This window comes from Takifugu flavidus, chromosome 10, assembly GCF_003711565.1.
Source record: "Takifugu flavidus isolate HTHZ2018 chromosome 10, ASM371156v2, whole genome shotgun sequence".
NCBI classification, from domain to species: Eukaryota; Metazoa; Chordata; class Actinopteri; order Tetraodontiformes; family Tetraodontidae; genus Takifugu; species Takifugu flavidus.
Window position 1 is genome coordinate 7,296,773 of NC_079529.1, and position 20,037 is coordinate 7,316,809.

At 46.3% G+C, this 20,037-nt stretch overlaps 1 protein-coding gene across 2 annotated transcripts in view; it reads left to right on the forward strand.

Moving 5' to 3' along the window:
• Nucleotides 1–12,148: 12,148 nt before the first annotated feature.
• The window catches only part of znf407 (zinc finger protein 407), a 104,842-nt gene continuing 96,953 nt past the window's right edge, over nucleotides 12,149–20,037 (forward strand). For both annotated transcript variants that reach the window (XR_008952314.1, XM_057044922.1), the window contains exons 1-3: nucleotides 12,149–12,250; nucleotides 13,647–14,310; nucleotides 14,439–16,529. Coding sequence is in view for 1 of the 2 variants with exons in the window: in XM_057044922.1 (XP_056900902.1) it covers nucleotides 13,707–14,310; nucleotides 14,439–16,529 (2,695 nt within the window). In the remaining variant the exon portion in view is untranslated. The remainder of the gene's footprint in view (nucleotides 12,251–13,646; nucleotides 14,311–14,438; nucleotides 16,530–20,037) is intronic.

Sequence of the window (20,037 nt, forward strand, 5' to 3'; positions counted from 1 at the left end):
TGGAATGAGGGCGTCTTTTGCAGGTGGAAGAGCGGAGAAGTCAAAGGCGATGGGGTGAAATTCCAAATTGTGTCAGGAAAGAAAAATTCAACTTACAGTATATTTTATGGGAGGTAAAGTACCGCTGGTTCTTTTCTCTTTTAAGGTAAAGAGCTCTTTCTGAGGAGATTAATAACCATTTTATTAAGATCTGAATGGGACAAGCGGTACGTCAGCATCCAGAATAAAAAAGAGAAATCAGGCAAATGTGTCTTTGAATGCTGAAACTGCACTATTTTGCATCACATCTGTCTCACATCTGAAGAATTAGGTTAACCAAATGGCTCCTACAGATGGCAAAATCTAATTTCATTTCATGCTTCTCATAAACATCAACCCAAAAACAACAAGGGCTCGAACCCTCGTTGTCATGGCACTCATGGGTGAGAATGTGGACCCTGTCATGGCTCAGGTTGGGATGAAGGGAGCGACATATTCATTCGCATCTCCTAGCATTTAGCGTTGGGCCCTACCACTACTATGACGAGGTTTGGCCAAAACACCAACACCCTCACAGAACCCACAGGTGCATCACAGCAGGCTCCTGTCACGCTACACACAGTGGTCCATGGGGCGTGGTACATCACCTGTGACACAATGTGTATGTTTGCCTGGCTCAATTCATGACAGATTCCTTGTGATCTATAATTAATTAGCGACAGACCGACTCTGACTGACAACATTGCTGCTCCCTTCCAAGAAAAGCTTTGCCTGATTAATGTGATTTGGCCTCATTTTGGTGGAAATAGACATGCTGCAACGGCTGAAATAGCTAATCTGCTCATACTTTCCCATCGTCCGGTCCCTCCGTATCGCACATGTGCCGCACCTGCCTCCATACTCATTAACGCTATCCTCACTTTGGGCCAGGAAAGCGAGTCATTATTGGTTCTGAAAGCCTGTTTGACGACAGAATGATGGTGGGAGCGCAATTTCCGACAAACATTGCAAATGCTTTATCTTTTTTAATTATCAGGAGGTAGCGATCGCAGTCATATAGTAGAAGAAGAAGAATGTGTCATTGTAGCGAGTTTTTTTAATCTGCATGGATAAAATCCAGCTCGGGATTAGCTTAAAACAAAGGCTGCATGCTGGAGTCTGTAAAGCTGACGTTCGCACCGCAACACGCCCAGTCTTTGTTCTCGGCCTATTGGTTTTAATTCTCTCAGAAATCAGATGAGCTCACATGAATCATGGGGTCATGTCACTGGGAGTCATGTCGAGTTTTCTCAACCTGGCAACCGACGGCATTTTCATTCACGGTTAATTGTGGGGTTGTAGCGACTCTCCTCTGCCTTAGCTGACTCTGTGGTGCGCCGTGTCGTCTTGGCTCCCCTTTTGAATGGGGTTTAAGGAAATGAGTCAGAAACACATGGCCGGCAGAATAAAGAAGTAGATCGTTGACTCTTCAGTCAAAAAAAAAAAAAGCTAATTCCAAATAGACATGTTGGAAAAGATGTTTATTCAGATACTCCCAAAATGTAAGAAAGAAGTAACAACATGAAATAAGGTTTGACCAACAGATGTGTCTCTTTATTTCTTGACGGGAAGATTAAGAGGAAATTCTCAGGGCCAAAGTACAGGGAAAAGACCTCATTCCCATGGACGGCCAAGCCTCGTTTGGTTTCCCACTGCACACTGGGGGCTCGTGGAGGCTCGTCAATAAACGCATGTGCGCCTGAGAGCGCGTGTGTGTCGTTTCAAAACTGAAACTGAGGAAAAAAAGTCATGTAAGCACTTACGCAGTGTACAGAAGTGGAGCCGGGCCGCCTGAGAACGCACTTTCCAGCTGTTTGCTGCATCACACAGCCAAGTTGCGAAGTGCTGCAGGATCCTGCGTCTGTATTGATTAAACCGAACGTTTAATATACGCACGCAGGCGTGCACACATGTGCACACACCTAGGGCGGGCAGTCAGCTGGATGTTCATGTAGTGTTGCCAGGGGAACAGCGGCTGCATTCTGCAATCCAGATGTTTCATGGACGCTGGGGGAAGCTCCTAGTTCCTAAAGGACAGGAGAATTACGCTCAAGTGCATGCACATGGGTGTGTGTGTGTGCGCGCGTGTGTGTGTGTGTGCATTTATCTGAAACTGCCTGTGCCATTTAAACAACTCTGGGTGGAGCTCGACAGACTTTATCATCTGTGTTTCTTAGAAGTTTGAAAAGTTTGTCAGCTGTAGCTCCACCAACGTGTGTGACATCAGAAAATACATTTTTCGACCCACCCCGCCCAGTTCGGGACATTTTCTTCTCTCTCTGGACAACCAGGATGATACAAATGGCGACCCACCCACCCACACACACACACACACACACACACACACATACTGGAAAACTATAATATTTGTCAAGAGTCCAGCAAAGGGTGAACTTGTCTCAGTGATATTTATTGCCTGGAAATCTCTGTGCTCACTTCAGCCTCTTCATCCGTCAGTCACGTACTGATGATGGCCGCCGGTGCTCGGAGGTTACCGTAAAGAACAGCGTCATTTGGATGTTGGGACCATAATCGGTGTCATGACTTTACTGTTCCCTGTAAAACTATTGTCTGGTCTTCATCTGTCCCGCTCTTACGGCTCACCAGAGATCTCCCACATCTCTGCGAAGGCTACTGAACCGAGCTTTACACACACACACACACACAACACACACACACACACACACACACACACACACACACACACACACACACACACTGAAACAGATCCTGCCTAGCGCGTTTATATCTGTCATAAAATTCTATGCCAAGTCAGTGTGTTGGGGTCAGAGAGCTGGCCTGTCAAATTATCCTCTTTATGACACTTCTAGTTTATCAGACGCGGTGGACAAAAATTGGAAATGACTGCAGTCATTCTGTGGAGATTATTCCGTTTTGGAGGCTGGAGCGCAACAGGAAAGACTGCAATGTGCAAATGTGTTCGGCAGATATAATGGTGAATGCTATCTGTCTTTGCAGTTGGTAGAGGAAATGGGAGGACTGGGCAGGTCCAGTCGGACAATTTAACCCAAACGATACGGAACGAGGGATCAACTGATGAGATTGACTCAAAATGGAAAAACTAAATAAACACGCAACTTCTCACCCTGGTTCGTCTCTAGTTCGACGGGGATTTGCAGACCAAAGTAGCTGCAATCGTGCAACTAATAGCCCACCAGATGACAGAGCTGCATCATCCGACATCTGCTGAGCTGCATCTGACCTTTCTCCGTATGTTCGACCTCTCGGCTTCTTAAAAATTTCATTACAGAGTTCAAATTTTCTTGAAATTTTCAAATGTATCATGTGCATGATGATTCACGCTCTATGAACAATCCTTTAAGTTCACTATATATTAGTATGTACTGAGACTCCCCCTCCCCTCACACACACACACACACACACATTCCTGAAAAGATGAGCTCATTCTAGAGGGAAGGAGTCTTTTCTTTTTGGCCTATTCTCAGGTCCTCTGAGGTAAACTGATAGTGGGAGAACTGGGACTAGAACAGTTGAAGAAAGAGCTCCCATCAGTGGAACTGATGACATTTAAGATTTCTGGGGATGAATTCAGTATTTCCGGACACTGGCCAGCAGCTGATGTTGGGTTGGCCGTTTCTCACTGTATATCTCTTCTACTCCACAAAACATGTAAATTAATAAAAGTATATCTTAATCCCGGCGCTCTGGTGCACCTCCTGGTGCATCAGAAGCCTCAATTTGTGCTCACGGATCCCCTGAAAACGATCCCGACGACAGATGGCCACCCAAGCGTCTAATAAACGAGATAAGGACCGAAAAAAGACTTGCAGGACGGGACTAATTTTACAGTTTGTGATATAATCTTGGTCAGTTCTTCTGGGACAGCAGCTGTCAGTGGAGATGTCTGGTTCTCCTCCGTCTGATGGCTCCGGCTCCTCCATCTGTGCCAAAAGCCCCAGTTTAACAGTAGTTTCGTGCTCTTGCTTCCTCCGCTACCTTTAGGTTGAAAAGCTCGTTATTTATTGCGAGACACGGAGTTTGGGACATTTATTAGTGGAATGTTACATGAAAAGAACGTTTATAGAAGGAGCGCCTGATGATTTGGGAGCGCCGTTTGTCTTTTGAGCGTTTTAAACGTTGCGTGACGGTGGAGAAGTGCAGCGATATTTAAGATCTCGGCGGCACCCCGCTGGGAAACCGACACAGATAAAGCTGCCTTTTGATCACGCCGCCAGCGTTCGAAACATAACTTCAGCTCAGCTCTCTGACTTTGAGGAACTTTGCTTCTCATCTCTCTTTTTTTTTTTTGTATTTCGCATGTTCATTTAAATGCAGGCTGACAACAAAGGCAAAACATTTAAGAGCATAAGAACAGCGGCGTCTGCGGGGGAGTGGATACACATCACCCTCCTGCCTCTGGATTTAAGTGTGAGAGGTGGGAAATAGTGATCCGTGAGCCTTCTGGGGGTTTGAGAAACATACTGAAACCTCTTCCAGTCGATCTCTGGGCAAAACTTCAAATAGTTGAGACTTATTCTGTCAGGGCTGGGAGTCTAAGTCCTGACAGATCCTTATCTATCACTGTGGATAAACCCACAGCGGAAAAAAGGCCCAGATCTCTCCAATCATTCCGTAAAACGTCTTTCCATCCATTTTGGATTAATTACAGCTGAAACAGAAAACTACAGGTTGGTGCACTGTAATTCTAGTTGTAGCGAGCTTAATCTATGTTTTATAAATAATATACCACAAATTAAAGTGGATTCAGTGGGATCGGCTGTGTTTCCCTCTTCTTTTGTCTTGCCCACATACAAATGTTGGAGTAAGCTCGAGTGCAGGAGCCAACTTTCCCAAAAGCTCCATATCCTTAGTCGTCTCTCCGCAGAACAAAAGCCTGAAAGAGATCAAGGAATTAAATCTGTTTGGGAAAATCACCCCTGCTCTCTCTCACCCTACTGGGCTCCAAAATGGTGCCTATTCAAGTGTTCCACTGTTAGAAATCATTCATTACTTCTTCCGTATTTACATTCTTGATGTTTGCAGTCCTTTTGGGTGGTGACATTTAGAGGTTTGCAACTCCCGGCCAGCTTTGGGGCTATTTTAGACTGAGAGCTCTGAACTTGAGCTGATACAAACACTTTCAAAGACTCAAACTCTAACAATATATCCCATCCTGTAGACATAAAGGCCTCTGGGAAGGTTTTTATTTCATTCAGTCATTTTAAATCTGGACTTGGACCTCATTTTGCCTTCAATAATTCCTGTTGGCATAATAACAGTAATACAGTTGTTGTCTGGACATCCACAACCCACAAGTAATCCCAGCCCATCCCAGGAACGCTCTGATGGATTGAGCTCTGGTGAGAACGTTTGAGTACACAGAACTCATTGTCACACTGGAGAAACCAGTTGGAGACACACCAGTGAATTAGTGATGGACAGTGTAGCTGGAGCCTCCTGTGTTTAACTGACAGCAGCCGTACCTGGAGCTTGGGGGAGTCATCAGGCCCTCTACGTCAGCTCAAAGCCCTCTGGACACTCTCCTCTGACCTCTGCCATCAAGGAAACAATTTCATCCAGAGAAATGCCAATCAAGTGATATTTAATCTTTTAATCTATTTTCTGTAATACCTTCAAGAAAGCTACGCCTGCAGATTCCAGAAGATCATCAGCACCAAAAGTGCCACGTCCAGAGTCTCTCAAACTACTTTTCTTCCCCATTCTGCTGCCCAAATTTATCTTCAGCTGGTTATTTTGATGTTAGATATTGTGAAGGTCAGCAGGTGTGTCTAGTTAGATTGCTTTGATGTTCAGTAAGATGAATACCAGCTCTCTGTCTGTTTGCTAACAGTAATGCTACTGCAGCAATCAGTTCCTTCAGCTTTGGGACAAATCAGGAAACAATTAGCCTGTCCTGCTCAGCCCAAAGAAAACATTTTGTACATCTGTAAGTCCTATATGTCATGTCCTCTTGTATACTCTTGTTTTAAACTGAGGTGTAAGAACAACAACGCATTGTTTAACAGACACCGACTGCTAAATATCTCTTGGCTAATTACCACAACAACTGATCCAGGCCAAGAAACGCTGCACATTAAACCTATGCATGTGCTGCAAAGTGGATTTAAATACGCGGTGTCTGTTTCTTTTCGATGTGTAAAGCACTAAGCTAAGCTAAGCTATCCAAATAGGTCATCGAAGGAGGTATCGGGTTTCTCATCAGAAAGTGAAAACTGGTGTGAAGTGTGTGTGCACAAATTTATGACAGTCTACAGCAAGGCCATAAAGCTTGTTTAGAGACTTCAGGATCATTCCCATATAAGATGTTTACACACACACATACACACACACACACACACACACACACACACACACACACACACACACACACACAAATGCATATACAGTGACTCACAGTCTCTCGGTTTGATGTAGCTGTTTCTGGCACAAAGCTCTCCAAACATCAGCTGGTGAGGGTCCCCCTGAACACACACCCTCTCTGAGAGCCAACTATTAATGTTAATCACGTGTGTGTTTGTGTGTGTGAACGTGCATGTCAGGGGTGAGTCCCGTTCTACAGTGTGTTTTTTACTCTGCGAAATGCGTGTGTCAGGGCAGGGCCTCTGTGGGTTCAGCCCTAACACCAAGCAGACGTCATGACCATAATCGCCTTCGCACACGTGCACGCGTGCACACACACACCTTCATGCAATGACGTGAACCTGCACAAAGCATCACTGTCCAGACACCAGAGACTCCAAGGCTGTGAATTTCTTGTGGATCCTCCATGTTGTTGTCGGTTGATCGCTTCTCAGCCAGGTTTCATCCCTTTCTAGGGACAGTGCAGCACACGTTCTGTGGAGGGAAGTGAGGAAAGACCAAGATCAGGGATACAAGGAATGACTTTCCTCCTCAGGAGGGGTTCAGAGTAGAGCCGCTGTTACTGCGCATCAGGAGGATCCAGATGAGGTGGCTTGGACATCTGATTAGGATGCCCTCTGGACACCTCCCTGGTGAGGTTTAGTGGGCTATGTCTCACCAAAAGGAGATCCCAAGGAAGAATCCGGACTCGAGAGGCTGTGTCTCCCAGCTAGGATGAGAGCTCCTCTGGATCCTCCCTGAAGGGCTGGACAAAGTGTAGAGCAAGAGGACAATCTGCTTAGGATACTGGATGGATGGATGGATGGATGGATGATGGATGGATGGATGGATGGATGGATGGATGGATGGATGGATGGATGGATGGATGGATGGACGGACGGACGGACGGACGGACAGACGGACACGTTATGTCAACAGTCAGTTAATGTGCATGATTTGAACATGCAGACCATGAAGTTACATTCAAAGTCCACCTATTAGGACCCGAGCTGGAATCAAATCCAGAGCCTCCTCATTATGAGTTGTGAGGGAACGTGCACACACCCACACCCCTTCGTGCAATGATGTAAACCTACACAATAAAAATGGAGCCTGGCGACTGTATCCAGGCTCATCATGAGAGTTCTTGTGCAATGCTGAAGGTCTGCAGCCACTAAAGGCTGCTCCTGCTCACTCACTACTCACACAGCACGACAGGTGACAACAGCTTGTTATGCATGTTAAGTATTAGTATTCTGTCAAGTGGCTCCTTATTGCTATAAAAAAACACATTTGTGTTGTGGCTGGAAGGTTATCTGAGGTCCAACAGGGAGAGATTTCATAGAAACCACTCTTGGGGTAATTCAGACTCTTTGGGTGGGCGGACAGGCTTGTAAATCACGGCTGTTTGACTGGTGTTGTACACAGCCCCTCTCATAAGTCTCAACCTCAAACATGTTTATTTGAGCGGCAGCAGTCATAACGCGCTGACTTATGCTCACTGTACATCCGGATTTTGCCAACAGCAGCCTCTTCTGTGCAAACTATTTACTTCAAGTATGAGAATTCTGGCCCGCAAGGACACATTTTTGGCCTTTAAAAGTCTACTGAATGATCCACAAATGTTCCATTATTACACAAATGTGGGAATAGAACTAAAGTGGAATAACAATTAATTTATGTTTTCTACCTCTGTGACAGCGTCGGGCTTTATTTACCTGCCACAAGACGAGGGTAAAGTAGGAATATATAGCGTGTGTTTTGTTTAAGTGCCACCTGTCCAGTTTATGCCAGAAGAAACAGACACCAGATTAAATCAGACTACAGAAAGGCAGCAGGAGATGTTTAGACAATAAAGGACAATAAAGACCGTCGAGCTCCACCCAAAGTTGTTTCAATGGCACAGGCAGTTTCAGATAAATGCAGACACACACACACACACACACACACACACACACACACACACACACACACACACACAAACATGTACGCACAACTAAACTCCCAAGGTGATGCCTCCGATTCTGCCTATTGCAGTGAGGTCACAATTCTAGGAAAGGAGGGAGGGATGTGGTTGTCTGGTGTGTGTGTGTGTGTGTGTGTGTGTGGTGTGTGTGTGTGTGGGGGGGGGGGGGGTTGTGTGTGTGTGTCAGAGAGAGACAGAGCAGAGAGAAAGTTTGTCCCGCAGCTGTGCGTCTTGCGTTGTGTTGTGGTGCTTGCTGCCAGAAAACCAAGGAGATCCCACAATGAACTTATCATCTGACTGTTTCAACTCGGACACTCCCAGAGAATAACGAGCCCCGAGAAGCCAGACGCTGGCCCCTCTGGTGGCGGTGGCAGCAGGCGCTGCAGTTTGATCCCACACACTTCTTAACACACTTACCTGGGAGCCTGAGAAAGCAGGCAGCTTCCTTTATAGTACAGAAAACCTGATCCGTGCACTGGTTCCAGGTCTGCAGAGGGAAACATCAGAACCTGAGTGTTGGGGATTAAGAAAGCTAGTTTGAAGGAATGCTACCACACATACCATCCACCTGGGATGCAGGTTGGCTAGAATGAACAGGGCAAGATCATAAATGAGCAGAGGACAGGATAAAACAGAGCACTTCAAGATGCTATCCCAATGTTGCATGTAAATCACACTGCTCAGCTCCTTTAAAGGCTCTTCGTGGTGGATCTAATGTAAAACGATGCAGGTCACTGAAACGTGATCCAAAGCTCCTTTGATGCATGAATCTGTGTTTTAAACCTGTCAAGCTAAACCCACTAAACTCCAATCAGACCTTCATTCGCCATCTAAATGGTCTGTGTATTTACTCGGTGATGCATTTGTGGCTGCTGGGAAATTGTGCCGTTTTGATAGCAGCCGGTACAACAAGGGATTTCATCCCAGTTTGTGCACAGGCACACCTCACGACCAGAACCGCCACAACAATCAACTGTGGTCGGGAGGCGGGGCTGCATTCGCTGTCGTGTTGGCAGGATTTTTCCAAGGCAATTCAATGGTTGCCTAAAAATGGCTCAGTAAGTCTACTGTAAAGGCTGTCTGTGCCTATTTAAGTCCCATTTATGGCTGCGTCTGTAAATTCAGATAAAACAGGTCCTTACTTGGTAACACTGTCTCTGTAATTGTGATTGTGTATTTTTTTCCTCCTTTTTTTCTTTCTTCCTTCATTTCTATTCCCCGAAACACAATAAACACCATTGCAGCATTATCACTTTCTGGCAGGACTGAGCTTCTGGCAAAGTGTTGCTTTTTTGTGCGTGTGTGTGCGTGTGTCACGCCATAGCAACGTCACACACACACACACACACACACACACCACACACACACACACACACACACACACACACACACACACACACACACACACCAGCTGTAGTGGAAGAGTGCCATATCGGAATATAGATTTAATAAATGTGAGAACTGCCCCCTCTCGCGGTTAACTGCGTGACTACATCAAGTTTTGCAGGATGTGTGTGCGCCAGTTGTGCTTTGAAGCTCTTCTCCCTCATTTTATTTCCACTTTACTCATTGTGTTTGAAGCTGTCCAACCTGGATGGCAGTGTTTAATTGATTCAGACACATTCATTGCTGCAAATGTCTGCAATTTCTCCGGCTTTTCATGCCCTTAGTCAAGCAGGATAAAGCAACGCGGTGCCTTATTTCGGACAAGGCTTCATCCGGTGCTGTGAAAGAATTCACATTTGGCATGTCGCTGTAGCTCTAACAAACATTGTCCAGTTCAGAAAAGCGATAAGCACCGCCTGCCTGCAAGGAGACCAGAACAACATTTGGCTCTTTGCTACCTTTAAAGAAAGAAAGTTTTGATATGGTCAGATTGTGCTTCCCAGTCATCTGTTTTGCGGTATCGGTAGGGGGTGACTCAATATTGGTAGCTTTGATGATAGTTACTATTGTGAATGGAATTCAGGTGGAGTTTTGGCTGATGCTACTGGGTTATATTTTTAAGCAGGAGTCTTACTTGTCTGCCTGCCATGGGTCTAAAATTATACTTGGTCCATTTCAGGATCAAGGGTATAGAAATAGTGTGGATCAGTGATGGATCCGGTGTGTATTCCCAACCTCCTGCCCAGGCGTCTGCTGGGATAGGTGTCCAGAGCACCTTTGTAGTGTTGATGGATGAACCATTCCGTTTTCAGCCCAGTATGCTCCGTTCAGCTCGGTTCTGAATCTCAGTAAGTCACCAACCATCCATTCTACAGAGTACTGTCTGATAAGGGAAGGCCTGTGCTGCAAATGTTCAGTCTAGGTACATTCCTGAAACCACATACTGTATATCATGGTCTTCTGTTGCAGCTTTGTAGATTCGACACATCTGGGTTAATCTGGGATGCAGGTTTTATTCATTTGCATGTTACCGGAGTTTAACGAAAGGCTGATTAGGGGGAGTTGTGCCCTACTGCCCAGAAGAAACAAATTCTGTTCAAGATTTCTGTTGGAGCTAAATCTGAAAGTCCTTCTCTTCCTCATTGCTCAGGCTTTAGTCACCTGTGTGATAGCAGGATGCAGATGTTCTGCATTATCCCCACTGATTAACTTTAAATCATCCAATCTCCAGAAATGCCTTAAACTTTAGGGCATTTCTTTCCACTCTGACACTTTAAGGCTAAAAAGGTCCAAGTGAAAATAATGCTGGCGTCACTTATGGCTTTTCTTTTCAATTTTGTCTCTTCAGTATTTTGCTTTGAATTTTGTGCATAATGCTCCATTGTCCTACGACATTAGGCAATAATATTAATATTATAAAATCAAAATTTGTTGATCTAATTGGTAACATCTGTGAATTCAACAAACTTGTGGATGCATTTTTTAATGAAAAGCCCCTTCAAACGCTGCCAAACACAGAGAAATGACTTATCAGGAAAAAAACTGAAAACATCTGTGTGGATTTTTTTTTATTATGGCAGCCGTAGAGGGTTTTTTTTTTCTTTTTTACAATGAGTGTGTGTGTGTGTGTGTGTGTGTGTGTGTGTAAGAGGGCGCCATCAATTTAACTGGGCATACCTGTAGTTCTTTTCTTGGTTATGGACATGTTTTCTGACATTCATTTATTATGTTGAAATACAAATGAAGAAGGCTGTATAAATTATCAGTGCAGAAATTAATAGAAAAAAAAACATACTGGGTAAAAAAACGTATTCTGAACAAGATGGGGGTGGAAGCAGAGTCAAACAAAGGCAGAATTTTAATAGACAAGAAATGGAAAAATGAATAATGATTCTAATGAAAAATTGGGGAAAGTGGAGGTGTGTGTCCGTGTGTCATACTTTTGACTGTGATAAATTAAAGAAAATAATTGCAAAGTACACTGTGTGTTCATTGCAGGCGGTATCATTTATCACCTCCTGACCCGTCGCACCACTTAATCAATTAATGACCATGCCTTAATCCATCTTCAGTCTTGCTACAAAGCAAACAGTCTAGGTACATGTCAAATGGAAACGGTCATTCATCACAGACTGGGATTTTAACACTAAAATATCGTCTCGATCTAGACTTAATACTGATGCCTCAGATTGCGGCATTATTAAACATTTCTTATCCTCATATAGAAAAAGTCACGTGGATTTACGTTAAAATTCAAGTCATTCTAACCATTTTCGTGCCCCTTCCTTAACTTTTCCATTGAAATACATTTTCGACCACATCCCGTAGAATAACGGACCCAAATGGACCCAAAATTTCGTTTTTCCCACCGACCACAGCATGTCACGTGACCAAATCAGCTGATGCAGAGGGAAGTAGAGTCGGCGCGCGGGCAGCAATCGTTCCGCCTTCTGCTATGACGCATGGCTCGCGCTACGGTACGCCATTTGTGTCCAGCAGCAAAAAGCGCGGATAGTGGGAATTATCGTTTAACAAAAGGTAAGAACAACTTTGGCGATCCTTAAACGCCTTAGTATTGCCTCGATTATCTCTGGGGATATAACATATTAGTATTTGGATTGATTTCAAGTACATATCAGGCATTTTGCAATACAATGTCAACGGTCGGTGTTAGCCTCCTTTTTGGGCCTCTGTGCCGCCGTCGTTTTCCTTGTCACGGAGCCTTCCTAGGCCCGCCCACGTCGCGATTTGATTGGTGGACGCCGCTGATGTGGTGTTTTAATTGGACACGCGTTCAGTAGTTTAAAGTTAGAAAACATGTTAGCATGTTAGCATGGGAGACAGCAACATTAGCTATAACTTAATACGTGCCAGCAGTTGTTAAACAACGTGGAATAAAGGAAGTGATTTGCTTTGGTTTCTACACAGCACTTGTAATTTTTATCGAGCTAACTTATCGCTACTCTGAAGCTCGATTTGGATGAATATTTATAGTTACAGCTAATCGAAACCGATTGAGAAGCCTATTTGAGCAGCCTGTTATCTAAAGTTACCAAAACTAAAGCATTAGGGAAGACGTTTTGCGTAATTTAACCTTTTATTAATCCAAGGCACATATTGATTAGCAAGCAACAGACATGCACAAGATTCTATCAAACTTGTAACACTAAGATCAATGTGTCAGCATATGAATTAAACAAGCACAGTGCAGGCAAATACTTCATATTTGCCCAATCGAATCACTGGCACAGTGGATCAAAACTTTAAATGTGCCGGGCCTGCAAAGAAAAACCTAAACCATCATGAAAAGAGGGGACATGACAGGAAAATAAATTATATTTACACAGTAATAAATACATTAATAGTGATATCGTACGTTGCAAAACAAAGGTGAATTCATATGAAAAGTAAACTGTAAACTAATGCATATTGTGCGTGGAGAGAGGACAAAATCCAAGCAAAAATTCAAAACATCACACGTGTATATAAACTACACTAAAATACGTGTTATTTAAAGATTTATTTTTTTTTTTTTTAAATTTGATTACAAACTTCTCTCATATTGTCGGCAAATTGTTAATCACACCTGTGCACCTCAACAGCCCTGAAACGGTTTATTCCTCTGACATGTTTTCTGAACAATATTCCAGGTTTGCATCGCCTTAAGACTACTTTTCAAACATAATTCTGCAGCTACCTACATACAAACTCTAATTAAACATATTATACTGTAGTAAGAACTACATCGCATCTTACTGCCCACTAGATGGCGACATTTACCTTTTTAAAATATATAACTTTGTTGTTTTCTTTTTTCTTTCGAACATGTATGACTTTAAAGAAACTTTATAATGACTCTAGTGCAGCATATTTATCACTGAGTTTTCTTTTAGGCAAATAATAAAAATTCCCTTTCTTTTTTTAATCCTCCCAGGGAGTTTGAGCCAGCAACAACAACCAATTACACTGTTAAAGAAATAAAACGGTCCTTGGTATGGACAAAACTCTGAGGTCAGGTAAGGTTGCTCTTGAGGACCAGAAGCAGGAAGTTGACACCATTAATAACCAACAGCCACGCGATGTGGAAATGGAGCAGTCGGCAACTGACTCACCGAGCCGGACCGCCAAACCTGACAGAACAGACGTAGAACTCACGGTGAGCTTGGAACCAGACTCTGTCGCCGAAACTGTCTGTACAGTTTGTGGCTTCTCTGCCAAATGTCCAAGGTCACTAAAGATTCACTTTGCAAGAAGGCACGGGAACAGATCAAAGAATGCCCCCAACAATGCAAAAGCCAGTGTAAAATTGACTGAGACGAGTTCTGTTGATGTCAACCAAGAAGCAGGTGTCGAGACAGCGAGTGAAAGTAAACAAAGCCAGAATTCTGATGAACTGAGGGGGTCATCCGATGAGAGTGGCAACGCAAAGAGTCTAGAAAAAAATCAAGAAGAAACAACTCAAGCGAGGAGAGTGAGCAAGCGAACCCCTAAACCAAAGATAATCTATTCCTGCAACTACTGCGGCCAAGAGTTTTGGGGCAAGTCCCATCTAGATTTGCATGTCCAGAGATCACATGCCAAAGACACGCCATATACATGTGAGTATATGTTCATTGTTTTTCATATGTGACATCAGAATACTGATCAATCATTTTTTCAAGCTGCACATTTTGTCTTCTGCTGGGAAGCAGAACTGAGAACATTTGTCTTAAATATTTTCTTCCAGTTGACAAAGATGAAGACATGGACTCAGAGGACCCGAAGGATTCTGGCACGACGGCGAAGACCACTCCGACCCGAGTTGTGACCAAGCATGAACCGTCCAGGCCCCAGCTGAAGTGCCCACACTGCGATTTTACAGTGGGTGCAGTCGCTCTGCTGGAGAACCACGCTCGGGCCAAACACTTGGACCAGCAGTGGTTCCGCTGCAAACTGTGCAATTTCTTCTCGGCAACATCGACCTGGATGGAGGCTCACCTGTCTTCAGGCTGCCATAAGCAGCAAGAGAAAGGGGAAAGGAGCCCGGAGTTATCGGCCTTCGAGTTCTATGTCGAGAGCACAACACAAGAAAACCGTAAGCAAGCTGCTGACGTGGTGGAGGTGGAGGTGGAGGGAGACATGGCGGCCTCACTGAAGAGAGACCTGGACACGGATGAGACGGCGGACGCTCCGCTTGATGAGGATCAAGAGCTTGAACCTCCCAAAAAGAAAAGAGGAAGACCAAAGCTCGGATCCACCACTACTTGTGGTTACTGTGGCCTGGTGGTGTCTAACGCCACCAACCTCAGTGTCCACGTCCGCCGCAAACACAGTAAAGAGTACGGCTACAGCTGCACGCTGTGCAACTACAGCTGCGTGACCAAAGGAGACATGGATCGCCACTGTATCACCAAGAAGCACGTGACGCGCATGCAAGAGTGCGCAAACAAGACCCTCGTTAGCAATCACACGAGCGGATCCAAGGAGGAGGCCGCGGAGACGCAGCTCCAGGAACCCCAAATGGATCAGGAGTCTGATGTGGCCACGCCCGCTGAATGCAGCGAGGACGAGCTGGCTCAGGTGGACGCCAACCAGAGCCAAAGCAACGTCAACGCCTGCAGCCACTGCGATTTTGTGGCTCAGTCACTCCCGTCGCTCCAACTCCACGTCAAGAGGAAACACACCAGAGACTTTGAGTACGTCTGCCTGGCCTGTAGCTACTACGCCGTCACGGCCAGGGAGATGTCTCGCCACGTCAACACCGAAAAGCACAAACAGAAGGGCCACAAATACCTGGAGCAGTTTGGAAGTGAGGGGCAGAGGCCCACGGCGCCTCCATCAAAGATGAAAGAGGCAGAATCGGGAGCCCCGGGAGCCGCGGACGAGCCCCAACCTGGTCCTGACGCCCAAGCGGCAGAAAGCGAAGCTACGTCTGACATCGTGGTTCTGTTGGGCGGCGCGGACGAGACGCAGGCCGAGAATCTCGCCTCGGCGAGCGCCGCGGATCCGGATCCGCCGATCTCCGAACCCCGACGGACCCCGGCCGAGTCGCCGGCGGAGAGTTCTGCGGAGCACGCCGAGGAAGACGCCGAGGAAGACGCCGATCAGGACGATGCTGATGAAGATGGGATGAATTCAGAGGCTAAAGGTGGCGGCCCGCACCCGGACGCACAGCTGTGCAGAGCGCCGCCCTTTGACGGCTGCATCGTGCCCATGAAGTCCTTCGCCGTGCAGGAGAAGATGCTGCAGGAAGGTCTGGCGTTGGAGGGGGAGGCTGCTGTGATCTGCCTGACTGGCGGAGCCCCAGTCCCCACCAGCTCTCCGTACGTCCGAAAACTCAAGCAGCCTAAAGCAAAGGTGAGGGAGGAGGCTAAAACGGGCAGCTCTCACATACGCTGCGAGGACTGCGGCTTCATGGCCGACGGCATCAGCGGCCTCAACGTCCACATTTCGATGAAGCACCCTTCAAAGGAGAAGCACTTCCACTGCCTGGTGTGCGGAAAGTCCTTCTACACCGAGAGCAACCTGCACCAGCACCTGGCCAGCGCCGCACACCTCCGGAACGAGCAGAACAGCGTGGAGGAGCTGCCCGAGGGGGGCGCCACTTTCAAGTGCGTGAAGTGCACGGACCGCTTCGAGACGGAGCAGGACCTGTTCGTCCACATCAAGGAGAAGCACGAGGAGCTTCTGAGGGAGGTGAACAAGTACGTGCTGGAGGACACGGAGCAGATCAACCGGGAGCGGGAGGAGAACCAGGGCAGCGTCTGCAAATACTGCGGCAAAGTGTGCAAGAGCAGCAACTCCATGGCCTTTCTGGCGCACATTCGCACGCACACGGGTACGTGTTTCACAAGCGGCTCGTCACATTTTGAGAAAATAGCACTCATACAGCGAATAAGGTGCCACATTTACAATATTCACTGTGTTGTGGACCAACATGAGCCCCGTTTCTATCCCCCGTCAGCAGATTCCCAGCTTAATCCTCACGTTAATGATCAGTAGCAGGCCCAGGATTTGGCGCCCTCCTTTGAGCTTAAGCTAATGTTTAGGCTGCTATCTACTGCAGCCAGGTAGTAGCTGTTTCAGTGGATGTGAAGGTAAAGACTGATTGAGCTTCAGACCAGCAGGAGAGACGCTAATGGACCACAGATTGGGATTCCCTGAACAGCGCTTGGTCAGAGACATGTGCGACTCATAATTGATGTGTCCATTACCAGGACTCACTTGTAATTATAGTCAATAAGTCTCTGTAAATGTGTTAAAGCTTCGGCTAAAAGCATTGGAAGTCCAAAGAGAGGTGGGCTAATAATTTAAAATAATCAATGCAGACGTATTCAAAGCCTTTAATTTCCCTTGTGTCCGCGTCTCCATGTTTGTGTATATGTGTGTGAGCGCCGGTGTGGCTGCTGAACGCGTGTACATGTCAGCCTTCATGGGCTGCTGATTACGCTCAATCCATTAAGATTTATCTTGTCATTTATAATGCAAAGCAGGGCGGCGCTGGCCAGGGCTGCAGCGCCCAGCAGGTTAGGACGCAGGGCGCTCCATTATTCTCCCCTGACCGCACCTATTAATTGCTTTTAAAATCAACTTAATGCAGGAAGGAGATGCGAGAGCGCCATCGATAACTGCCCTTCTCTGTCTCCTCTGGTTCAGCCCACTTTCTGCCTAAACTTTAATGGCTCTTAAACTGAAGTCTAAGCTGTGTGTTTACCGGATACGTACACAGTGGTGTGTGTGTGTGTGTAAGTGTGTGAGTGAGTGAGAGAGGTTTCCCTTCAGATTTAGGGAGCGTGGAGGATCTAGCCTGCTGTCTAACTGCATAAAGATACCTGCAATAAGTGGAAAGGTACTGAAGTGTCCCAGATAACAGATTGGTCTGAAAAGCAGAGCGATAAATTGTTCCTATTTGTTAAGTTGCAGAGGCTGATAAATCAATTTAGTTGTCCTTATTTTTAGTATGCCACTCACCTTGGGTGATGGAAGTCAAATTGGAGGTTAAATTCCTGATGATTAACGTTGAGCCAGCACTTTATTAATAACGATTAGTATATATGTATTCATAATTCTATCCTGCGACATAATTCTGGAGTTTTGAGGCCACTTACTTAATGTTACTTAAGGAAATGAAAGCTGTGACACTGAGGTCCCAACAGATAGCTTTAAGTCAAGGGCACATTCTGAGGTTTCCGATGATGAATCCTTTTTCAGGTTTTCCGGCTGTTTTGAGTTATGTTCTTGTTTATGAGTCTACCTCCGTGCCTTCACTTACGCTCTTCTTATTTGTGGAAAGTCCATATTTTTCATCATTTTGACAACATATGCCAGTTGTTATCATCGCTACCTTCCCTCATTACGCTGGATTATTTACCTTTTACACGGCGGTCGTTTATTCTGGGAGTTTGTTTGTGGGGCCGCGGGGCTGCGCGGTGGGTCAGTTTCTGGGCCGGGAGCACGTCCGGATCCTTTTAATTAAGACCTAGATTTTATTGCTTGATTAATCAGTGAAATCAGCAGATGTAGTGGGGAGGCTGCACACAGATTTGTCACTTTGTCTCTTAAAGGAACGTGCTTGTGTTTAGCCAAATGAGGCTACAGCTGGAATTTGCATTTGGAGGTAAATGGTTCACTTTTTCATGGCTGTCTGACCTCAGACAGAACCGCCGGAAAACGGAGCCACATGCCGTGCATACGTGCACCTTTAAACACGCATTGTGTTTTTGTAAAGATAAATCGCGGTCCTCGCGTTCTCGTGAAAATGTCACGAATCTCTGCCAAAGTGCCGTCCCAATCCCCAGTTCACGACCTGCCACGCACGCTCCGAGTTTCCCGGTAGTGCTCCCGCTCTGCCCATTTTTATCAAGAATGCATCAGGACGTCACTCGTGTGGACTGGGGACTGCCAGGCATCCCATGATGCATTTCACCACAGCCAGCAGGAGCAGCAATGGTGGAAAGTTTGTACTTAAATGTATGACTGTCCAAGTCTGGACTGCAGAAGTTCAGCAGAACGAGCCTGCGTTCTGTGGAGTCTTTGGAACAGGCCCCGAGATGGCGAGAGTGTCTGCACCTGGCTGTGGGCGGCACCAGCTGTGCAGCCCACCTCCCACCATCTGCAGCCGCCACGCCCCTGCATTCACCACCGCTCTGCACCTCTGCATGGAGGAAGTTTAGCCCCAATTGATCCAAAATGCACAACAGCGTCGCCATGCCGACAACAGATTGTAAAAATGGAGAATATCAGGATTAAAAATCATTTAAAGTATTTCAGTAAGAGGTGGTGCCTTGTTCTTTTTCTGTGTGTGACCATTAATGGCAGGACCAGCACAGCGCTGCGGAGCTTATTCGAGGCTTGAGACATCGCACGTGCACGGGCGGGCGCGCGCGCGCACGCACGGGGGAAACGTTGCACGAGGTTGACGTCTCCTCTCAGGAAATGAATTAGTCATTCCCCGTCACATCTGAAACGTGCGGGAGCCACGTCGCCCCTGTGTGGATGGCAATATTAATTTAACATGACACCACATTGATGGTCAATTTCAGTTTCACGGCGGCTGTTTAAGTGGAGTGGTGGAGTATTAATGTGATAAGATGGGAGAACTGAGGGACGTTACATCTCTCTCTTCTCTGCCATGTCTCGTACTCAGCCAGCCATCTGGACAAATCGACTCCACGCACACACGCTCGCTTCTCACCTTAACTTCCGCTGGTGTGTGTGTGCGTGCGCGCGTGTGTGTGAGACGGAGCGATGGCATCTCCTTGTGTTTGTCCGCGGGGTGATTATGTCTCGTGAATGGAATGCAGGTGTCTGCATACGCGCGCAGGTGCTGCCAGGTGGGTTTTCTGTCGAGACGCAGGTGTGACTCTTGCAGCGAGTGGATGTCGGTCTTCTCGGGTGTTGATTGTCCCGCGTGATTTCTGTGCGCGTGAAAGAGTCTGCACATTTTGGTGTGAAGTGTCTAAGTACATATAGGGGTTTTTATCTATTTTGTTTCTTCTTTGCCTTGTGTGTGTATGTGGGGGGGTGTGTATACTGTAGGGAAATGAACAGGCCCTCTCCTCCGTTGCCCGTGCTCAGATCCCCCCCCCCCACACCCCCCACCCCCCGTGCCCCCTGTGTTTACAGGCCTTGTTAGCGCCGGCTTGCCTTTCAATCTTCGTTACCAGCTTAAAATTCGATGTGTCGTTCTTCCTGCTCACAGCAAGTGAACCGTGGATGAACGAATTAGTAATCTACACAAAGTGCTTAATCAAATCAGCAGCTGTCCCTGGAATAAATATTGTAGAGCGTCTTGGGATATTTGCTGCGAGAGAGGCCAGGCTTTGCTCAAAAAGGCGTATGTGCCT